Consider the following 24,643-nt stretch of genomic DNA (forward strand, 5'->3'; position numbering starts at 1 on the left):
CCCTGGGTAGGGTACTTACTATTCTTAATACATTTTAAAATTTTATAACTAAATGGCAAAGTGAAGACTTGGGAGGATGTGTTTGCAAGGCTGGTTGGACACTCAAGTCTGTGGTCTTCTAGTTCAGGCTCTTCCTTGTGCCTTAACCTTCCTCGGACCTGACACAATAATACAACACTATGAAAGAATAATCTGAATTTCAGCTGACCTCAAGAAAGAGCTCCTTAACATTGTTGTTACAAGTGACTTTCTGTGGTCCTGAGTTTTTTAAAGAAATGATGGTTCTTTTGCAGGGAGCCAGTTGAGGAAAGTTCTCCATGAATGTACGTCACAATGATGATGACCGACCACCAAATCCCTCTGGAATTGCCACCATTGCTGAACGGAGAGGTAGCCATGATGCCTCACTTGGTGAATGGAGATGCAGCTCAGCAGGTTGGTGAAGGGAGAGGGAAATTTAAGTCATATTGCCTAAGGGGAAAATGTTAACCCAGTCATTGTTTTATTTTGAGATTCAAAGATCTGTGATTTTGAACATTAGTAGTTCTAGAGGTAAGTGTTTTGTTGTGGAATTACAGTATGTTTTTAAAAAATATCAGAAATTGTGGTTTTTGAGAACAGCAAATCTTACCTCATCTAGTTAGCATTTTTAAAGCATCAAAAAACCACATTTTTTAAATGAATCATTTTGCAAATATGTACAAATCTTTGGAATAAAATGTTTATTTATGTCATATATTGTGCATGACTGACTTGCCTGATTCGCCAGAGCAGAACACTCAGAGGGTGGGTCAGGTTTTGATCTCACACACAGGAGGTGACTGACCTTGACAAGATGCATGGGTCCTTGTGAACCCACCTTGGGTCCTGGAGCAGTCCTTCCAAATGTAGAGCCCGCTGTTACTTAACATTACAGAACAGACAAGTTATTTCTGAATTCATTCATGTAGCATTTGAGAAACAATTTAAATGGTAAGTAAAACTTTTAAAAATTATTATGAGATTGAACTTTTATCTCTGATAACATTAAAATTTTTTAATTGACTACAAAAACTGGTTTTGCTCAGTGTTAGACTAAATATCTTTTTGTCTTTGCTGTTCTTTAGAAGCATAAATATCTTATGAAAAGAAGAATTATAAACAATTGCTTAAAAAATATTTACGCAAAATATATTAATAATTAAATATGTTGATCAGCCATTTTGGGGTCATCAGTACCTGACCCTAATCTATCATAGTATACGATAACATTCTTTATCATAGTACATTAATACCTTTGTTGGATCATTTTACCACCTAATAATATATTTGTTACTTTCTCCTGCATTAGACTCTAAACCTCTTGAGAACAAAGACTAATAGCTCAATAAGTGTTTATCAGTTGAATAAGTTTCATCCCTTCTCATCCCTGATGCAGATATTTCTCTTTCCAACTTCTCAGTGTCTGTCTGTGTGTGTGTCTCTCTCTCTCTCTCTCTCTCTCTCTCTGCTGGATCATTTTCACCGACATACTTTAATATCTTTTATCTTAAACACAAACAACTACACCTCTTCTCCCCCCGCCCCCCAAAAACCCTCCCTTGACTCCATATCCCTGTCCAGTTAACCACCTCATATCTCCATTCCCTTTTAGAGCATTGCTTCTCCAAATAGAGCCTCTGCTTTACTCCTATCGCTCTTCAACTTCAGAGTCTTCACTTCTATCTTTTCACCTTTCTCTTCCAGTCTTTCAGCAAGTCCTGTTGGCTTTATCTCAGAAACATTTGCTGAAACCGTACTTTGCCATGTCCATCTACTTCATTCGCACTACCACTACTGGACTCCAGGCCACTCACTCTCACCAGTCCCTTTCACTGGTCTCTCTGCTTTTACTTTGGCCCCACCAGAAAGCATTTACCACACAGCAGCATTTTGAGTGATCTTCTAAAATCATACGTTGCTCCATGTCATTACCCTGATTAAAGCTGTCCCGTTACACCTGGAATAAAATCCAAGTGCGGTGTGATGCCCTCTTAGTGTTACATGTTAAGTCCTTGCCGTCTATCATTCTTTCACATTTGTGCTCTGGCTACTCATGGGAAGGTCTGCATGAGTTTTGAGTTCTTGACCAGGGCACCTTTTGGTATTTGCTGCTTGCTCTAAAGAGCCTGAGGTATGGAGCTCAGGGGTTCTGTGTTAAAGGATCAGGACAGAGGACAAAATTACCTATAGTTTTCTGAGGCTTTTACTATGCTGTTCTTCTGAGGCAACATCTTTTAATCTTAACAAAGACCTTTTGGAGACACAGGTTTGAATGACTTCAATGATGAACATCATAGACATTGTCCCACAGACCCTTGAGGACAATTGTAAGGGAGGCAGCATCTGTGCCACCTCTCAAAGTATACTGTTGTAAAGAGCCGCCCATTGGCTACAGGGATGTGCCTCTGCATTTTTGTTAGGAGTGTATATGGTGAAACTTACCTTGTATGTGTTTATATCACTCTTAATACTTTGCAGCTGTGTAGAGGACATTGTAAACATTTTTATATATGCAAAAGAACCACCGCAGTTATGAGAAATCTCTTTAGCCGCTCTCCTGATTTCTGTCCTGATGGTTTCTGGATTTAATTAGTATGAGTTCTCAGCAAGATTCTCTGCTCTGTTCTGGCTCTCTAAAAAAAAAGACACTGTTAATTTTCTTCATACGAAGTCATGTTAAGTTTGAAACTTTGGCCTGTCATTTTATATAGGTAGCAGGAAAAGGATGATTATTTTCTTAAAATGAAAATCCATGCTCATCATGAATGAATATTAAAAAACTATTACTAACTAAACAAGAGCAACAATAACAAAAAATTGTGGACAGAAGCAACCTTATTTAACTGCTTTATTGAGATATACTCTACATGCCATGTCATTCACTTATATATGGTATACAATTCAGTGGAATTAAGTAAGTGTATTCACAGAATTGTGCAGCCATGACTACAATTAATTTTAGAACATTTTAATCACCTTAGTAAGAAACCCTGCAGCAGTCATTCCCCGACTCCCCCCAATTCTTAGGCAGCCACTAGGGGTAAGAGCTTATCCGCAGAACCGAAGAACAGCTGTAGGTAATTTGGCCATTCTGGACATTTTATGTAAATGATGTTGTACAATATGTGGTCTTTTGTTTCTGTCTTCTTTCACTTAGCATAATGTTTTCAAGGTTTATCCATGGCGTAGCCTGTATTAGTACTTCAGACCTTATTTATTGCTAGATAAAATTCCATTGTATGGATATACCACATTTTATTTATCCATTCATCAGTTGATGGACATTTGGGTTGTTTATAGTCTTTGGCTATTATGAATAATGCTGCTGTGAACGTATGCAAATATTTTTGTGGATGCGTGTCTTCATTTCTATTGGATCTGTGCCTATCAGAGAGCTTTGTTTTGAACTATTGTTTTCTAAATAAAATACCTCTGCTTCTCTCACTATAATTTCTTATATTCTGACTAAATAAAGTTTATTCCTCTTAATATGCCTTACTACATTTTATTCTTGAATATTAAAAATAAGGCTTCAACCTGAGCTTCTGTGTTAGCACTATAAAATACAGTGAATACTCTACATTAATCAGAATATTGATGTCTATGTTGATAATTTCAGAACCTAGTGGTATATTAACTTAATTATCTTTGTTATGGACTTTTAGCACATCTTAGAGATTTAAAAATGTAGCAGCTAGTTTTGAGCATGAAAGAGTACATATCAGCCCAAATTTCGACTTTTTCTATTGGTTTAATATTTTGATAATCTCTGAAGAAAATTATAGCAGCCACCAGTTAAATAAGGAAACCATTAATTAAGAACAGAAGTATTTTCATAAGAGTTTACTGGATTTGCTGCTTTAATCTGTGATATTTATAACCTTCATGAGGGTGGTCTGGCACTTTGTATTCTTAAATTCTTAGTGACTCATATATATTTGTTGGGGGTCATTGGGGTAGGGTTAGAGTTAGATGCCTCTTTGTCCTGACTAGCATTTAGCACTTCTTAGAGGGCACCTAGCAAATGTTTTGTTTGTCATAGTTCTTATCTTTTTTTTTTTCCTTTTAAGCTTGCAGAATATTAATTGCTAATGAGTATCCTTAATGCTGCGTGTTCAGGAAGTAGATCTTCTGAAATGTAAACAGAAAACTTGTCTCTCTTGCCAGCTCAGGCTAGCATGTTAACAAGCTTGCCCTGGAAGACAGGACGTTAAAGTTGCCTCAGTCATGTCCAGTTCTCTTGACTATGCCTGTTCTTGTTGACGAGCATTTAGCATGTCATTTTATTGAGTTTTTTTTTTTCCTTCTCTTTTGTTTCTTCTTCTTGAAAGCCTTTGTTTCCCCTAGACAGAAAACACAGCCAGAGTTTTCCCAGAGCATTCTTTTGAGTACACTCTTCCAGACAGCACATTAAACATATTAAAACTTTCCCGTTCAGATGGTGCTCGTCATCAGCATGTCTTTTACATCAGCTGTGCTTCTCCTGCTAATCCAGTGACCTTTTCTGTTCTGGTTGATATCTTCTTAATAACTTTTCCCCTGACAGCTCCCTTCTTGTATTCAGTAGTTCAGATCTTCTCACCACACAGGTTTACTCTTTAAATATGCTGGTAGATACGATGTCAGGGGGACCCAGAAAGAGTTTTATAATCAGTATGGTGTAGAAAAATGAATAAACAGTTCTTGGGAAGTTTGTACAGGGAAAAAAATGATATTCAAATGAGAATGGGACTGGAAGTTAATAGAGACTGCGGCAGTTATTGCTGAATAACATTCTGTAACAGTTCCTTTTATGATAGAATCTTATTTAGGAGCTAGGGCTTGGTTCAGAAGTAGAAAGAATTAGGCTGGTCAGATGTTTGGGTTTGGAAAACCAAGTATGGGGAAACTCAGTCTTGGATCAGACTCTTCAACATCAAGATGTATGAGAAATGTATAACTTGTGCACATGTTTAAAAATTATTATTGCAAACTGTCTTTCATGTTCTTTACCACTCAAACTTATGAAGACCTCTGCTGTCAAGATAGTGTCGGTCTCTTTTTGAGATTTGAGGTAGAAAGGAGAAGTGAGAGGGTAGGATTTATGACTGAATAATAGATTTGTTCATTTTAATAAGCATTTATCAGATGTCTTCTATGCCAGCATTGTATTAGGTGCTGGTGACACAAAGATAAATAAGATACTTCTTGCCCTAAGGAATGAGCAACCTAGTTGGGTAGCAAAATATGGTTTAACTACCCCCATCCCCAAAAGGCTGCATTTATACATCTGCGATGCTTGGATTGGGACTATAACTGTACTGGGAGTACAGAGGAGGGATGGAGCAGAAGTGGGATAGGTGCGCCAGGAGAACAAACCAGGCTAGGATAAGTGTCCTTGGGGAGGCTGAGCCTACACGAGGATCTCACTTAAAATGAAGTCCAGGACTATTATACAAGCTTTGCATATAGTATAATCAGGTTTTGTTTTATGAAGTGAGAACACTTTGTATATTTTAGTGGATAGCTATTGTTAGTGGCACCCCAAACAAACTATCTGCACATTCTGTGATCTCTTTTCTGGAACCTTGTTCGCTAGTCAGTATTCTTGTTAGTGAATGTCCTCTGATGCATCCAGTCTGGGGTCCACCCTTGGCACCTTGATGTCTGTTCCTCAGAATCACTGAGTCTGCAGAGATCCAGAGGTGTGGATCATGCATTCCTCAACCAGAGTCACTTTCCAGCACCACAGGCAGCCACCCTGCTTCTCAGGCCCTCCTTTTAACTGTAAAGAGAGGGTGTGAGTTTATCTAGGTCTGTGGTCTCATTTTAGAATCCTGTCTGCCTTAGGTTTGCCAGTTCTGCTCGCTACCAAGACTTCCAAAAAGGCAGGGCCTGTGCAAAGTCTTAGTCTCATACAGGAAAACGTTGATGCCATATTACCAGAGGGTGTTGTTATATGTGGCAACCACAATAATTACGGCATATGGCTTATAATTATGACAGCTCTGAGCTGTCTGGGTTGAGAGACACTTCAGAATTTAATTAGCCAAAGGCAGTAATAATAAGATACAAGGTGTAGTCAGTATCCTTCAAATGGTAGAAATTGAGCTGCCTTCAAAAGGAGAGGATTAAGGAAAAACACTGGTGTGGCAAGATTGCACTGCAAAATAATGGCAATTTTAAACTCTGGTGGTTTTAACATTATGATTGTTTTCAACTTAGTGTGCTGTTTAACTGGTTGCAGTGTAAACTCTGGGAGAAAAGGGACTGTGTCTCTTGTTCTCTCTGTACCTGGTGTTTGAGGTAGCATTCAGTAACTCCTTCAGAATGAATGAAGGATAAGCACAAAGAATAAATTTAATTCATTGAAACCAGAGCTTGAGAACTGTCTACTTGTTGGATTCAAACAAGCTTTTAATTTTTTTTAGCCTTTATAGTTAACAAAAACAGCAAAAATTAGATGCCAGTATTTAAAAATCAGATTTGTGTAAAATTCCAAATCTTTTTATTTATCTGGAAAACTCAGAAGATCTGATAACACTGGGCTGATCTTCCCACTTTGTAACAGTTAGCTGGCAAAAGGTGGCGACTGCCGCTTTAGATGGGGAATATCATCCTCAGTCCCCACTCTGTCCTCTTCACTCATTTTCCCAAATTGGCCGGGCTCCACGGTTATGTGAGTTTGGAACCTGGAAATTGTTAACTCTTTTAACCTTTGAAATTGCATCTCATGCTCATGCATATCATGTTTTACGTATAACAAAAGTATTTTTTTCCTGGCACATTCATTGCATATCATGCTGATGAAGTGATTGTAAGCCTCTTTGTTTTCTGCTTTCTTTACTTATGACTTATAAAATGAACTAGTGTGAGCTCTGGTCCACACAGCTTTGTAGAGGGTGTCAGTTATACATCTTAAAAGTTAGGACTCATGTATTGTTTTTTTTTTGGCCTCTGCTTTTCAGTGAACAGTATTTGAGTCCCCAAAACAGTGCCACACTAAGCACTCACCAAAGCAAAGGAAGGGCAGGAGAAACAACCAGGCACCTTGGTTTTACTGTTTATAGACTAGTTAGGGAACATTAAACATAGGTTCAAGGTATCATGTTCCAAGGACAAAGATGCTAATACTTGCATTTATACTCCTTTTTATAGCTTCCAAGAATTGAGTCTTCTAAGTATTTATTGAAATAACATTTTTTAAAAGTAATCTTTTCTTGGTATTATCTAGATGAGACATTTTATTTAAATCATTTCTATATTAACTTTCTCTGAATAAAATAAAATTTATTTTAATTAGAGGTAGATTTCCAACCTCTAATTTCTATTATTTTTATTTTGAAAATGTGTATTCATCATGTTGAATGCAATATGACAGCCATGGGATGTATCTCATAATGCAATAAGAATGTACATACACACAGGAAGAGAAGATGGGACAATTCTCCATCCAGCTTGTGTTAAGACATATTTTTGCGCATAATTGTTTTCATGTAGGGCAGACTCTTCTCTTTTTTTGTGCAAATGATTGCTGTAAAAATGTGACTGTATGTAAATTATATAAGTTACACTCCAAACATGGCAATAGTGAACAAACTACATAAAATCTGTAACATTAATCTTTTTAAGTTCCAGATGAGTTGTAAAAAATAAATAGCCTCCCAAGGAGCCAACTGTCGAAGTACTACAATATTGTATCTAGGCAATTTGGGGTTTGGTACTTTGAGATTAGTTTCTTTATTTAAATTGGGATTGGCCAGAATTAGATGCCTTTTATTAACTATTTGGTCAGCTCTACCGAAGCTGGACTATGATGGGCCTCCAGAAGAAATAGAATTCATGTGCCACTTTAGTGTCATGCCTACATTGGTACAGCTTCTCAGCCCTGGCTTTTTATTTTTCTTAAACAAGTGAATGTCAGATCAGATCATTGCAGAGAAGTGAATGTATTTTATGGGTAGCAGGTCCGTTTAGCACGATCATTAAATAAGTAATTTGACCCGGCCTCTCCTGGATCCACTCTTTATTGCCCATTCCTCGCTCCTTACAGTGTAGTAGCTGAGCATTTGGATAAAATGGACATCTCTATTTAGAAAATTACTTTGCCAAGGATTTCTGCTTTGCAAATAATTGGGCAGTTAGGCGGAGACAGCAGAGAGGAGGAGGTCTAGTGTTGGGGGCAGGCTGACCAGTGAGTATTTATGTCAGTAAAGCTGTCATTGGGGTTCCATTTTATTGGGAAAAATGGCAAACAATTTTTGTGAGTCAAACCTTAGATTTGGAGAGAAATGGACTTGTGCTGTTATCCAATTATGTTGCATGACTTAATTTTTAGGAGGGATTATTAAAATGTTCTTGTATTTTCTAAGTTGGAAAAATTCAGTACTTGAAACATGTTACTTCTGAAAAAAGTTTCTTTGGTCTTTAGTGGAATGTTGAGTTGTCATTCTGGTTCATGGGAGAAACCATAACACAGCGAAGCATGTGCTTTGGTTAGTGATGTTGTTTGTTAGCTTAAATTGGCCGGAGTTATGCAGTTCATTCATCTCTTCTTATTTCACCATTAAAATTTTTGTTTTGCATTGACAAATGGGTCTCTGTAAGAGCCATCTTAATTCTCATCACTTGGGCAAAAAGGCCATATAAAAAGCATCCTTATAAAATGGTGGTTGCTTTACTTGATGACTTTAGTTATGACTGAAAATAAAAGCGTAATATAAAATACAAACATAATATGAATTACAAAGAAATGACATCCATATTTTTCTTCTAATGGTTGCAATGGGAAATCAGACCGTAGGCTTATTATATATGTCCTGTCTGTGAATAATCTCTGTCATAAAGACTTTGGGAATCAATTGAAGGTAGAGTTGGGTGATAGAGAACAGTATCATTTTATAGATGGGTGTTCCTATCCATTTTACTTCTGAGAGCCTCAGTTTTCTCATTTTTAAAGTGAGATGGCCAGGCACTGAGAGCTGTCCCACTTTTCACTGACTGCCTCTGCACACAGTTTTACTTTAAGCTGCCTTAGAACTCTAAAGAGCCTCCACTGAGACTTAAATGTAGACATCCCACCAGATGTGTCTTCCTTTGGACGGTGGCAGAAGTTCATTTTCTAACAATTACTCTAAAACCAAGGGGGAACTATAGGATACACAATTCTGTAAGGTAGCCTCTTCTAGAGATTTCAGTGCCTTAACAATGTAAAAGATCCAGTAAAGGGTAGATTTTTGACATTGAAAGAATTCCAAAAAAAGAAAGCAACAAATGAACAAACAAAACAAATTTATAGGTAAAGACAACAGAATGGTGGCTACCAGAGGGCAAGGGGGATAGGGGTAGGGCGAAGAGGGTGAAAGGGGTCAAATATATGGTGTCGGAGGGAGACTAGATTTTGGATGGTGAGCACGTAGTGCAATATACAGATGATGTATTATAGAATCATACCCTCGAAACTTACATAATGTTATTAACCAATGTCACCCCAATACATTTGATAAAAGAAAAGAATTCCAAGTGTCTAATTAAATTTTTGGCATTTACCTCAAACTTAAATGTTATTTCGGAGCTTGCTGATCACCAAAAGACTTTTAGTCTCAATTTTTAGTTCATTGGTTATTTGTGGGCAATAAGTCTTGGAAAGAATGGTGTTTATTTGATATTTAGATTTCTTTGTTCCCTCTGTGGTGGAAGGAACTAATAGTAACTGTCTGAGGGTATATGAGGTGCTAGGAATGGTACTAAGCACTTGTATTATACATCATTTCCTCCAGCAATCATACACCCTGTAAGGTGGTGCTCATTTTTACCAACAGAACCTGAGGCAAGAAAGGTTAAGTACTTGGCAGCTGGCAAATCACAGCACTGGGCTTTCAGTCCATTTAAACCCTACCTTCCAGGAAGGGTGGAGTTACTTGGATTAAGCATATCTGTTGTTCTGGTGAACAGTTAGGAGAGACATGGGACTAGATTTTGCACATTCAGTAGATGGTAAAGTTCACAAAGAAGTGTGCTCCTGTTTATTTTGTATGATCTTCACGTTAACTCTGGAAAGGATTCTGACTGGAGCTTGCGAGTTGCAGACCGAGCAATAGTGGTAGTGTCTGAGGCCTGGAGGCCCCAGATGAGTTTGGAGGAGGAGTTGGGAGTGAAGTCATCTGAGGCCTAAGTCACTGGAGCTGCTCCCTTTCTTTCCTTAGGGAATGGTTCTCTCCCTGAGTTTAGCAGCGGGGGAGCGGTTTCCTCTGGGGTCAGCAGCTGCTCAGAGACGGTGGTGACCAGAGAAGGGTAGCAGCTTTCCTCCTCCCTGGGAGACTCACCCCGGGAGCTAGGAGGGTTTTTTGTCTGCCTTCTTTTCCTCCCAAACCCCGCCTTTCATTTCCATTCAAAAATTACATCATCCCAGAGGCACAGTTTTTGTGTCTTAAGAAATCTAAAAACTTGTTGTAAGACTTGAACCTATTAAATCGTTTGTTTTTCATTCTGAATTTATAATTATTTCTCTTAAGTAATGCCAGAATTTAAAAAAAAAAAAAAATCTAAGTTTATCCTTCAAAGAGAAAGAAAACGGCCACTTTGCTGTACGAGCATTTCTTGAAGCTCTCACCTCTGTGTATTCCTGTTCCTAGGGGAATACAGAATTGTATCATGCAGTATTTGTACCGTGAGCCATGATGCCACACCCATTTGCTAGCCCATCCCCCCCCCCCTTTTTTTAAAAAGATTGACGAGGTCTGCTTGGACTTTGACTCTCCTCAAGATGTTAATTATATGTTTCAAAATCAAGTGTTCTGTTAAAAATCACTTACGCATAGCCTTGGAAAGAGAACTGGAGGCAAGGAGTTGCTTCAAGGGTACAGAATATTGTTTTGGAGGCCTTGAGAAATAAATCTTAAGAGTTAGTTCATTTACCACCAAGACATATTTAGTCAGTGTATATAAACAAAAGAAGTCACAGTGCGCCTGGATGTTATTTGTCCCAGATGGAGTTTAAACTTGGCTCATTATACTGCACTGATGTCATGATGCATAAACTGGCCCCGAGTTAGACGTGCACAGAATCGGCTGTGTGCTTGTATGTGCTGAGGGTGTGCGAGGAGGGGAGGGGCCGGCTGGAAAATCTTTGTCACATTTTTCCTTCGTTGTCTGCAGAGACTAGTGTCAGTCCTGAATTTGGACTTGGTGCAGGATGAGGGAAGAATTGGAATAATCTGTTCATTCGTACAGGTCGGTACGTGTATGCACTTAGGGATGTCATTCTTCCAAGACGGAGAGTATAAATGCGTCAACTTTCCAACAGTTGCTTACAAAACTCTAGCACTAAAACTGGAAAGGAAAATCTTAAAACATTACATTTTTCAAGAATGTTTTCAGTCTGTTTTCCTTGAAGTCCCAAATCTGAACGTTTTCTTTAAACTTTTTCATGGTCTTAAATATCCAACTGTATAATTCTGTTTTCCTGGACTGTGAGTTTAATTCTTCCCGTGTGCTCTGAGAAGGCAGCTTATGGGTCAGAAAAGGATCCTCTGCTGGAGTTCGGAGCACTTAATAGGAAATTTCCACACACTTTGGTGTTATTTTATTACTTTTTATTACTGATGTTCATTATGATAATCTTAATTAGAAGTGTTTCCAGGTAATTTAAACCTTTTTGTAGATGTAAAAGGCTTAGATTTCAGAGCTTTCTGAATGAATTCCAAAGTCCCTGCTGTTGCCGGGATCCATGGAAGCCGTAAGGACCCTGGAATGTGAATGAGCTGAGAGGTGAGGCTTTAAGGAAAGCCAGAATGTTTCTCAAACAGAAAGTCTGCTCAGAGGTGAGAATTGGCTGGTTTTAGATTTTGTTGAGAACATTAAACATGGTAGATTCAGTAAGATTTTTTTCTTTATACATGCTGTCTTATTAGAGGCCACATTTTTATTAACTGAGATACTTGAGAAATGTACAGAAAAAGAAGTATTAATACGTTATTTATCGAAAACATATTATGCGTAAGACCTTGTACCAGGCCACACTCGGGTTGCTCTGTTTCTTGAGCACACATGTGAGGTAGGTATTATCTCTTTTTCAGGTGAGGGAAAGGTTAGAAAGGTTAAGTGTCCTGCCTAGCAGAGTTGGGACTCAACTGAGACCTGTCTGATTTGCTTGCTCTTCTCACTGTGTATCCTGGCTATCTTGGTTGATTTTTAAAAGATTAGTACAAAAATGAAACTAAAATGAGATTAGCAGAGAAGTAACTAGACTACTTAATATTTACATACTGTATTGTTTCTTAGAAGATAACTCTGGTCTGAACTCTATCTAATTTTACCTCAACATATAGTATGACAGGAAAAAGACAAAAGTACTCATTATTTTTTAAATCTTAGAGATACTTAAGATTCATATATTTTTTTTAATTTAAAGATTGAGTTGTAGGTGGTATGGGTTTTTTTCCTTATCTACAATTGAGTCTTTGACTTATTTTTTAAAACCTTTTGTGTTTATGTAATAAGATAAAAGGCAAACTATAACTTCAAGATATAAAAAAATGAATTAACTCAGTTGAAGTGGAATTATTTAGGAACCAGAAAGTAGATTTTTTGGGATATGATTAACTTTCGACCCTTGAAAATAAGTAATGGTTCTCCTTTGACTCATAATTACATTTGTTTCCCAATAATCCTACTAATCTTCCTCTCCTTTCGGTCAGCAAACCAACCAAAAATGTAGTAGGTGGACAACATAATCCACTGTGACTGTTTGGTATGTAGACTAGAAGCAGAGGAAAGGAAAGCTAGATTGGCTTCTGAATGCTCTTGGGCTTAGCGTTTTAGAACAAAAGCCAAAAAAACCAAAGAGAAGACATAAGGGACAAAAAGTCTAGGAGGAGGAGGAGACACGAGAGAGGGAAAGATTATGGATGCCTATGAATGACAGCAGTGGTGGAAATGGAAATGGCAGAATCTCAGATAATAGAATTAGAAAGAGTGACAGTAAGTAGGAAAAAAAAATAAGTAGTTATAGCTCGGTGAGCCATACACACCACTACACCTTAGAAACTTCAGTGTTGGCAGAGAGATAGGGCAGAACTTGTCAGCAGCAAGTTCTGGTTAGCCATATTTAAAGGTGAAAATATCAGTTGTTTTTGAAAACGCTTAACTTTGTGCAACATCATCTCTACATTAATGTCACAGAGGATGTCTTATTACATCTTTACTGGTCTTCCATGTGTCCAGTATCTCCCATCTTAGTTTGAGTTTCTCAGAGCTATCAGTTACATTAATCATGTCTGTCGCTTTCCTACTGGAAAATTCTACTGTTCATGGGATAAAGTCCAGACTTTTAAGTGGGGCAAGCAAAGTCTCTCCCGAGGTGGCTCTGGCCTGCCTTTATAGCCTCACCTTTGCTTTTCCATAACATGCATATGACATTATAGCCACGTCAGAATTCTAGCACATCTGAATGCCAAACACGTTATACTGTTCTGGCCTCTGTGCATTTGCTTGTTTAATTGTTCTTTTGCTTATCCAGTTGCAGTCACTCCCAACTATAACTTTTCCTGATTTCTCCATGGTTTCTTCAGTTTCCATAGCTGAAGTAATCACATTTCCAATATGAAATAATCATATTTCATTACAGTTAAATTTATTTTCTACTCTTGCACCAACACACAAATGGGCAGGGATTTCATCTTTCTCATCTTAGAATTACCAGTGCTTAATAAAGCGTCTGGCACATAGTAACTACTCAGCAAATGTTTGTCAAATAATCAAGATTTCAATAATTGCATTAAGTATTGATTTAAATAAGTTTAATAATCTAAAGTTAAGACCCGAATAAATGATAATATATACTGTGCAATGGTGGGGAGTGGGAAATGGTTCTCTCTCTCCTGAAAAATCCTTCCAGAACCCTAGAAGATTACATATTTGTATTCATTTTTGATTTCATGTTAGTGGGCTCAAAATATCAGGCAATAGTAGTGTTAATTTTAAGTAATTAAGAAAGTGTAGTAATTAGAATAGTTAACTATTTAATGGCAAATATAGCAAACTGATTTTCTGTCAGTTATAAGGATGAGAACATTCTTCATGGGCACATTATTTCTTGATTATGTCTTGGCGGTGGAACACTGTTAAATGAATGAGGTGTCTGACATTGAAATGGGCCTTAAAAATAGTAGAGTATTGGGATTAGGCAGTTAAATATGTTTTTTTCACTGGCTTTGGGATTATGACAGTAGAGTTATGTCCAGTGCATAGCTTTCCAAAGGTGTGTCACATTAATTACTGTGAATTTTGCTGCTCTGTCTTAGCCAATCAAAACCAGACATGAGGTGGCCGGATCTAAATGGAGGGAGACATTCTAGATGTGCAAAGCACATTCAGAGGAGGGCTGATTCGGTGAAAAGTGGCTGATTTCCCATTAGTGTGGCCAGAGCCTAACTTGAGGAAATGGGGTACATTGATGGAATTGAGGGGTAGAAAGGGCTTGTACCTCACGTGATGGACATTTTTGATAAAGATTCACCCCGAAGTGGTTATTACAGGAGCTAAATTTTGTTTTCAGTGAAGAAAGTTTCAACTAAAGAAGAGTTGTATTTTTGGTACTCAACTCTATAAGGAAAAAAAACTTAATAAAATGGGGAAAAATTAAAAAAGAGGTTTAAACAAACAATGGTGCTTCAAATGCACAAGGATATTTCGTAGCTATTACTTTTAACCAGGGAAAAACTACAGTTTTGGTCTTTTATATTCTTGGTTTTTATCTTGAAAGTCCTGTAGTTGAAACTTTAGGCTCTGGCATTTGTGGTTCTCTTAAAAGAGGCTTTTAACCTAGTTTTGGCCATCTATATTACATTTTGCATTTTTTTCCATTTAAGCTAATGTTATATTTTTATTCTTAGTAAATAGCAGCTTTTTTTTTTTTTTTTTTTTTTGTAATAGAATCTCTTTGTTAAAGGCAGTATACAATTAGGGGAAGTAGAAATGTACAACTTTTGCAAGCTGCCATTGTATTTTCTTTATAGCATTTACCACTATCTGTAAATGTTTTATTTTTGTTTAAATGATTCCACTCACCCATCCCTATCCTGGGCAAGTTGTATTTATCAGCTCGAGGTGACCAGAACTTTGTTTTATTTCAGGCTTATTCCCAAGGCCTAGAGGAATGCCTGACCCATTCTAGGCACTTAATTAAAACTTGCTGATTAAGACTAAGATATAATAGTAATTCTAAGTCCACTTATTTCATGAAATGTAGTTATTAAACTCTTTCGATTGTACATATTTTCAGCAGGCACACATAATTTCATTGCATAACATGTCCTTGGTTCACCTGGTCTCTTTTTCCTTGGTTACCTATTAATTCATTTCTGTCTTCTTTCGTTAATGACAGATGACTTTTGGGAAGCATAGAAACTTAAGATGCAATCTTTCTAGGAGTCATTTTTTATTTTTCTTTTGTTTACTTTTGGGCCATGAGAAATGGCATCTAGAGATTGTGATATTCGAGTGGTTAGCTCACTGCTTCATCTTAGTCTTCTAAGGGAATTCAAGGACTTGACAAAGACTATGAGAATCAATTCTGCCCAATATAAAAACAACTTTTTGTTGTTAAGAGATTCCTTAGCAACTGCCGTGGTGGGAGTGAGGGGCTCTGGCTCAGGGAGTGAGCATAGGTTTTTTTTTAGAAGAGAACTTGTCCCCAGTCTTTGGGGACAACTTTTGACCCAGTTAAGTGTGTTTTCTCTCTATAGCTATTGAAGTGTCTCCATAGAGAATTGATTCTACAAAACTCATGTCTGTTAGTGGGGGAAGTTGTATGGTAAAAGAGCATACTTTTTGGTCAGACAGGGCTGGAGTCCGGTGCTAGCTCAGTCATTCTGTAGTTTTGTGACTTTAGACAAGTTACTTATCCTCTTTAAGCTCAGTTTCCTCATCTGTAAAATCTGGTTAGTAATACCTTCTGGCAGACCTCATGGGTTCAATAATTAAGAGCTATATAATTGTAGGAAAAAACAGCTGTTAAAAGGAGTTGATAAGTCTGCATCATGCTGACTTAATTTGAGAGGTATGAAATGGTCCGTTGAGGGGGACAACTTTTGAACTTTCTATCCTTTGAGAAAAACATAGTATTAGACATTTCGGAGCATTGGTGTATTCTTTCTCCTTGCTTTAAACCGAATGAGTCCTGAAGCCCAGGAAGAGACAAAACAAGACCACTTATCCCATTAGTGATATTGACTAGGGGAGACCTTTACATGCCATGCATGTCTGTGTGCCTTGACCCAGAGCATAAGTATTGTTGGAGGCTTCCTGGTCTTGTATGTTCTTTTCCTTCCAGCTTTGGATTCAAGCTTCAAAGTAGGACAGGTGAGGCAATCAGTATTTTCCCATCATCTTCCGGTACCTTTCTATTTGACCTGCTCACATTTTAAATCTTGGGACATTTTTTTTGTGTATGTTATTTCCACAAAGATAATTATTGGTCATTTGCAGCTCATTATCTCCATTTTCCTAATTTGGAGAAAAGAAAGAAAACTCAGAAAACAAATGATGCACACTTTTCAGCTTGCTTGAGGCCAGCCATGGTCTGTGGATATAGAGAATGGAGTCTCAAAGGTGTATATTGTTGGATGGTTTGGGTCCTCCAGGGCCCAGGTGGAGCACTCCAGGATTTCTCTAGAGTTTGAGAATCTGGATGGGGCAGAAGGGGAGAGAGGGAGAAAAGGGGGAAGCAGAGGGAAGCAGGGTAGAGAGAGAAGGGTGAAAAGCGGGGAGAGAGGCGAGGGAGAACAGACAGAAGGTCTCATGTAGTCAAAGGTCACTTTGTAAAAGTTGTTAGATATTCCTGGATAGAATCCCTCCTAACATGGAACTCTTGCAGCTTTTAGGTTTTATCATTTTTTTCCCCCGTAAAGATATCTCTTGGGTGATCATAAATGTTGGCTTCAAGTGAGAAGTGTTCATTTATGCACGAAATAGCCAAGAGTAAGACAGCCCTCACAGAGTGTGGCAAGTGGAGAAAAGCTCCAAAAGTGAAATGGGATTTCCTCTCCTAGTACAGTTTATATCTCGATCGTCCAGGTATTGGATTTAATGTTTAAAGAATGTTACTAACGTAACATTTCATCTTTGGTCAGTCAGTACTATTTTCCTACAGAAACTTCTGGGATGGACACATACATGGCAGCGATTGATAAGTCAGGTGGCTGGTAATTTTTTGAGTCATACATTAAGAATTTGCCTTCAGGAGTAGTCTTAGTTACTGTTGATCTTCTGGTTAATCAGCCACCTCAAATTTAAATTGCAGTAATAGCCTTCCTTTTCCTCTTTGAGTAAGAAACAGTTAGATTTAGACTTACCTTTAAGGAAAGATCTGTTATACCTTTTCAGTTGTCTTGTTGGGTAAAGCTTTTCCAGAATGCTGTGTGTAGCCTTTTGCTCAATTATATTAATTCAACTTCTCATTTTATTGTTTCTTTAGATTTAAGAAGAATAGTCAGTTATTTTTCATTAAGCCTTGGTAAACTGCCTTTGGTTATTTCCAGTTGCTTGGTTCATGTAGCACTACCAGATTTGATACAGATCTGATGAAGCAATAGTAGCCTGAAGTATGCTCTTATGATTTGGTTAACATGGCTCTAAAATCATCTCGGAAGAGAAAATCTATCAGTAGTTAAAAAGCTCTGTCTTTTTTTCAAACCCCCTTTCTGACAGAATGCAGAATGCAGCATGAATTGTTTTCATGCTGACTTTGGAAAAGCAGAAAATGCTTAGTGACTGGACAAAAAATGATGAGGTTTGGACAGTGAGGTTATGTTTCACATTCTATATTTAAGAGAACTTGTAACAGTTATGTCTGCTTTGTGGCTAGAGAACGAAGGAAGGAGGAAGGAGGAGGGGGGCAGGGAGAGAGAGAAGTGAAGAGAGATAGGGGAGAGAGGGAGGGACAGAGACACAGACAGACAGACTGAGACTGACTTGTATGATACAAAAGGTTAAGTGCCAGGGAGCCTGCCAGGGTGTGACTCATGCTCCTCAAGACTACATGATGCAAGGCCTTTTGCCGCCTTCTCATTCATGTCTGTTGTCAGGGATAGATCATTGGGCTGGAGTATGTCAAAACTTTATTTTTATCTCTCCTTTATTGACAGTGAAAACAGCAAGGTGGTCAGTCAGCCTCAGACAAATAAAATGCTTTCATTTAAAATATCTTGGTGCCAGGATGTATGTGGTTTGCTCAAATAATGACTGTGGCCCCTAGTAAGAAAAATCGATATTGGGACACAGGAGATTTGCCTGGTTTCTGAGGTAACTTGGTAGATCATAATCTGGTTGTCATAGCAACCCAGCAGCAGGGAAAATTACGGAACTAAACATTTGAAGAGAGGTATTTTAGTAGGATGCTTAAAAGCCCTTTATCTTTCTCCTTGAAGAAGTGGGATATGGGGGTCGGGAATCTGCCTTAGCAGAAGCAAAGAGGGAAAGGCATAAATGGCTTTTGGTGGCTGGATGCCTCAAGGCCATTCTTTGAATTGTGGCCTCGTGTCAGAGACCACTGAGGAACTGTTACAGACACTTTTTATGCAATATGATAAGCAGATAATGTGACAGAATCTGTAGCATACACCAATTCAGAAATCCCTTTTCTTGCCTAGGACTTTCTATAATACTAGTGAATTGTACTTTCAGAACCAGCATTCAAGATTCGTCTGATAATTATCAGTGTGGAGGAAGAGGGTGTATTAATTTGGGATTGTCAGGGAATATTTGAGACATAGTCTCGGTGTCCAGTGATTTTTTTTTTTTTTTTCTCGACTAATTATACCTAGAAGTATGAACACAGAGAGCAGATGGTTTCTACTCTATTACAGTGAAGTTAGAGTTGGTCTAAAGACTTTCAAAATAAGACACGGATAATTTTTTTTATTAGAGTATTGTTTTATTCCCTGGTAGTCCATGTAATGTTTGTGGAAAAGTAAAGTTAAATCAAACTGTTTTCATGTTAGGAATGATTTTAAAAGCTCAGTTTCAAGAAATCGTAATGTTCTAATTACTCTATACACGTCAAGGGATTTCCTTTTGAGTTCCTAAAATAGCAAAATATGTTTACATCGGTGAGCATTTTGAATACTTAAGACTGAAAGATTATTGACATAGTTACTATACAGGACAAATAGATTGCCTTGAAATAAGTGTTTTAGTTCAAGATAACAAGAAACACCAGGGATGAAGCTTGGACTGCTTTATGCCGAATGATCCTGTTTTCTCTGGTTAAAGTATTTCCTGATTTAAAAAATTTTAATATTCTAGCAGTGTCTCCTGTGGTGAATTAAAACAGGAAGCAAAATACATGGAAATTAAAGGTTTAGTTCTTAAAGGTGAATTGGTTTTGATCTCAAGTTTATAAAACAGATAAATTATTGGAATATACAGTAAAGGACGTTTAAAATTGCGTATTAAGAAAGCTTAATTTCTAAGTTAGAATAATTGTTTGCAATAGTTTTCCTTATGTTTTATGACGTTCATTCGGTAAGTACAGCACTTAATCTATGCCAGGCACAGTTTTGAGCAACTTAGTCTCTGCCAGATCTTGTGCTTATAGAGTCTAGATTAAAGAAAGACACTAAAATAATTGTTTAATTAATTGCAATTGCAAATTCTAGGAGAGAGAAGTAGAGTGTTGTTTTTTTTTTCCCTCTTCTTTTTTTTCCTGAAAACATATAGCTGGGGATGTGACCTGTTCTGAGTCGAATGCCATTTCTTAAGCTAACAAGGATAAATGGGCGTTAGCTGGTTGGGGAAAGAGTAAGGTGGGTAGTGGGCAGAGATGCAGGAGTAGAGAAGGAGCATTACAGACAGGGTTGATGGTTTCACAGCAGCGAGGCTGCTCCAGGAATTGGAAGATGAATGATGGCATCTTTCCATTTTCTAGGAACATACAGTAATTATTTTAATAGTGTTAACCTTGTATATGTTGATTTTTAACTATAGTTTTCAGCTTGGATTATGTCTTTAATTTGTATTTAGATATAAATTAGTGATTCCCCCCGGCCCCCCCTTTTTTTTTTACTCTAAGGAACTAAATTAGATTAGAACTAAAACTCCGAGGATCTTGAAAGAACATACTTTGCCATTGCCATGCATGGCCCAGGCTTCTGGAAGTTGTCTTCTAATATTAAATATTTATGTTCAGATGACTGAAACACTGACATTTAAGTAATAGATTTAAAACTTGGAGTGTTTGGTGGAACCTATTTGTAATATTATTTATTTTGTACTGTTCATTATTATTTTCAGATTTTATACACAGATACTTTTTTCCCCCAAATGTTTTTCTTATAAATTGCTTTCTATTGTTACACAGTTATATCATATAACCCAGGTCAGTAACAGACACTTGGGAATAGTATGCAACAGTGTTAGGTCAGAACCTTATTTCTCTGCACAATTTTCTTTTATAAGTATGGCTTCTAGTCTTTTTTCTTCTTTACCTGTCATTTCTGAATTAGTGAAAGAATAAAAGGAATTCTGTGAAAGAAAAAGTATCTTAAAATTGAGTTTTTTAGTTATATAACATCATAAGCAACACAGGAGAATTCATTTAGCTAATCTCAAATGCATGCACTTAGCCTCCTTACATTTGAACCAGGTCTAAGACATATCGTAAGTTTTGTGTTTATACAAGATTCTGTGCCACATGCTTCCTGTCTGGTACATAAATTTAGGTGATTAAAACTGTTGAGAAATCCCAGATGTTCTAGTATTAAATTGAAATTAATGTGTTATTTTGGCAGGTTATTCTCGTTCAAGTTAATCCAGGTGAGACTTTTACAATAAGAGCTGAGGATGGGACACTTCAGTGCATTCAAGGTAAGGAAGTTTTTTTTTTAAGTCTTCTAATCAAAGGATTTTTCCTTTATTACTTTAAGAAAGTAATATTTTTCTCTGTGTATGCATATAATTTTCTAGAAATAAAATTTATTTTTTTCTTTGTCCTTCCAGTGCTGATGTATGCCTTTGATATGTAAGGGACAAAGTTAAATATTCCTCTAGTATTCTATTGACTTTTAAGTGAATTCATTTAACTTTGGAAAGCTTACAGTGGTTTCATGTATTATAGAATTTGGTAGATCTGAAAAATGCAGAGATTTTAAAAGACCCTAAAATTCCAATTCAGAACAGCAAGTACTTTTTAAAATTAGACTAAAGTTTCAAATATTTATTGTGATGCTATCTGAATGATGCTTTTAGAGGTAAAATCTGTATTTAAACTATCTGTTAGCTATTTATTACCAACTGATAGATTACCCCCAAATTTAGTGGCTTAAAACAACTTTTACTGTCATGCAGTTTCTTTGGGTCAAGAATTTGAGCACAACTTAGCTGTGTGCTATGGCTCTGGGCCTCTCAAAATGCTGAAATTCAGGTGTGGGCTAGAGCTGCATTCATTGTAAAGCATGTCTGAGGGTCAGTTTTAAGGCTCGCTCAAGTGGTTGTTGACAGGATTTAGTTTTTTGCAGGCTATTGGCAGGAGGCTTCCCTCTGGTCCTCTCTAAGTGACCTCTCCAAGGGGGTACTTACATTATTATTACATTATTATTGCAGCTGGCTTCATCTCAGCAGCAACTAGTGGGCAACAGGGAGTACTAGGTCCAGCCCACTCAAGAAAGGGGATTACCCAGGGTGTGAATACCAACAGACAGGAATCACTGGAGGCCATCTTAGAAAGCTGTCCACCATAGCCTATCCTCCACCCCCAATAATTCATGTCCCTCTTTTATGTAAAATACCCCCTCCCAAGAGCTTCAAAAGTCTTATTCCTTTAGAGCATCAGCTCAGAGTACAGAATCTTTTCATGTAAATAAGTTCTAGATGTAGGTGAGTTTCCTCAGGGGTAGTTCTTTAAATGTGTACAGCTCCTAGGGCATTTCACTTAATTTCTTGTTTGTGTAATACCAATGTCTCTTCTCTGTAGTTCGCTTTGGAAAGAAATTATGTAGGTACTCTGATCTCTATGGAGTTCTGTGCAGGAAGGTTAATCTAGATCTGTATTAGCCTGTAAACAAACACTGTTGTGTTGGAGAGCATTGTTCATGACAGCTGTTTTTGGCAGTGATTGGGGTTATGGTAAATTGGAATAGAATTGAGTTCAATACTAGGTTATTGACTGGATGGGAATCTGACCAGAGGGCTTATTTTTAATACCTGGATTTGCTTACCAATCTGTTAACAAACGAGGGGAAAAAAGCCTTTTACTTTTTGTTTTCCATAATGGGCTACGTGGAAAAGTTGATTTTTCTGTTGCTTTGCATAATAGAGCGTGCTGCTTTGTAAGTTCACTACTTATTTTTGTGCCTGTATAAATAAAAATTTAGGAAAAACAAAATTTTTTAGAGAAATGAGTATATTTTCAAAGATCCAAGCCTAATGAGTTTTAATTGCATTTAATCTACAATGACTTAACCATTTTGTTAGTGTTTTTACTGATTGCATTTATCTGACCATTGTGTTCCTGAAATTGATCTGTGGCATTCTAAACCATTAAAAACAAAACCCAGTCTTTGTTGATAAATCATAAGAAAAAACTCCAGGTTAGAGAGGAAATAAATATTTTTAAATAGTATGAGATATAGAATCTTCTATCTCCTTATTGTACTTTAATAAATGGATATTATCAACAAATAAAACTCTGAATCCACTCTGTATCTTAAAAACTGGATGAAAAGTCACTTCACCTTTCAGGATGAAGCTGATGTTTTCAGTTCAATAGGAAAGCAATGAGGCCTCTGGGCATGGTAACATTGGGGCCTCGTGAATTGGCAGGTAGACTGTGTCCCTCTACAACTGAGTATTTATAATAGAATCCATCAAAGCAGATTGCTGAATAGATCAAGTTATAAAATATAAAATCCACTCTTTCCTGTCACCTGCTTTTACTTTTTGGTGTCTGAGAGGTGGAGGGAGGGAGGGAGGGAAAGGGGGAGGGAAGCAGGGGCGGGAGGGGGTGGAGAGGGAGGGGCGGGGGGGAGAGAGAGAGAGGTGAGAGTGAGAGAGTGTGTGTGTGTGTGTGTGTGTGTGTGTGTGTTCATCCGGTTAGCCTCTACCCCACTTTTTCCCTGAGTCCCTGTTGGTAACTGGTAAACTCTGCAGGGAATATTGCAAGTATGTTGCTGTATTCACAATGGGAGCTTTGTATTTATTCATGATGATACTTGGAGATAAGTGACACTAACCACCCCTTCCAGTGATTTCAGAAATGCCTTTGGCTGAAGCAGAATTGTGAAGCCATTTATTTTTGGCTACCCCAGCTTTCCCATTCTCTGTTTTCTTGTGAATGCCTGGATACTATGGTTATCTTCTTTTGGAGCATGGTGGTACCTGGGCCAATTAATTGAAATGACACAGGACAGGATAAGAGGGACTAGAACCTGGAATCATTTGATTTGCTAGCGTTTGAGAAGCTCCAGGCAACCGGATGAACTGCAGAAACTGGAAGGAACCTTGAGTCCAGACCCATTGATTGCTGCTAATGCATAAAAGGCTGTCATTCAGGCTCCACCCCTTCTCCCCCAAAAGCCTTCATTTGAGTTCCAGTGTGAGTTAGTGAATGCTTGCCTCCAGGCGAGTAGAGTATATCAACTCAGAGTGTGGGAATAGACAGTATATTTGCAGATTCCTACACAAGTTATGTTATCCTTTCACTGTAATTAACATCCCTATCATTGCTAATATTTATTCAGCTCTTTGTGCTATGCTATATATTTGTTCATAATTAATGGGTATGCTAGGTACACATGAGGAAGCTGAGGACTGTCACACACCTAAAGTCACATAGCTGGAAAGAGACAGAGTCGAGTTTTCATTGCTGGTATGTCTGACTCCAGAGCAAGAGCTCTTTATTGCCCTTCTCTGTGGCCTTAACATGGAAGCATGAACTTGGATAGTAGGCCTATATTCTCCTTGTGCATGTAACAAGAGCAAGGTGGGTTTCTATTCCTAAAGTAACAGGATCCTGAGCAGGATACTAGGATGAGTTCTCAGATGGCCAGGATGAGATAGAGGTGGTTTGTATAGTAAAAATGGATGGTGGAGACTGGATTTTTAATGGAGTAAGATAAAGCACCCTATTAAGAGAAAAAAGAGCAGCCTGTGATACAGGGAGTATTCTTTTAGAAGTCCTTAAATTATTTCTGCCCAAAGTCAGGATTGGGACCAGAGTTGGGGTGGGGCCGACCTTCCAGTTGGGGCTTCCAGCTCCAGCTGCTGGAAGAGGAGGGGCACAATGGGAGAGGACTGGTATATTGGGAGGCAATCTTTTCCTGCTTGCCTTCAAAAAAAAGTATTAGGAAAGGATCTGAAGTTGAGTCATTATAATGGAAACTCCATGAAAGAAGTATTTGCGTTTTACTAGAGGTTAAAGTTAAGAGAAGGAAACTCTACTTATGCTCTTTAAACACCAGCCAGCAGATGGGGAAGTGTTTCCTGTGGGGTGTTTTTTTTTTTTTTTTTTTTTTTCTATATCTTCATATATGCATTGATGAGAAAACATTTGTAATCAAAATGTGCTCTGTTTAGCTGATAGTATTTTTCTCATTTGGGGCTGTTAGCATATTGGTTAGTGGTTTTTGTTGGGGTTTTTTTTTTTTTT

At 37.7% G+C, this 24,643-nt stretch overlaps 1 protein-coding gene across 1 annotated transcript in view; it reads left to right on the plus strand.

Moving 5' to 3' along the window:
- FNDC3B (fibronectin type III domain containing 3B) overlaps nucleotides 1-24,643 on the plus strand; it is a 304,172-nt gene that overhangs the window by 62,082 nt on the left and 217,447 nt on the right. The window contains exons 2-3 of the mRNA XM_011380910.2: nucleotides 294-435; nucleotides 20,790-20,865. Of these exons, the coding sequence (XP_011379212.1) occupies nucleotides 322-435; nucleotides 20,790-20,865 (190 nt within the window). The 5' untranslated portion in view covers nucleotides 294-321. The remainder of the gene's footprint in view (nucleotides 1-293; nucleotides 436-20,789; nucleotides 20,866-24,643) is intronic.

Source organism: Pteropus vampyrus, unplaced genomic scaffold (assembly GCF_000151845.1).
Source record: "Pteropus vampyrus isolate Shadow unplaced genomic scaffold, Pvam_2.0 Scaffold12, whole genome shotgun sequence".
Classification (NCBI taxonomy): Eukaryota; Metazoa; Chordata; class Mammalia; order Chiroptera; family Pteropodidae; genus Pteropus; species Pteropus vampyrus.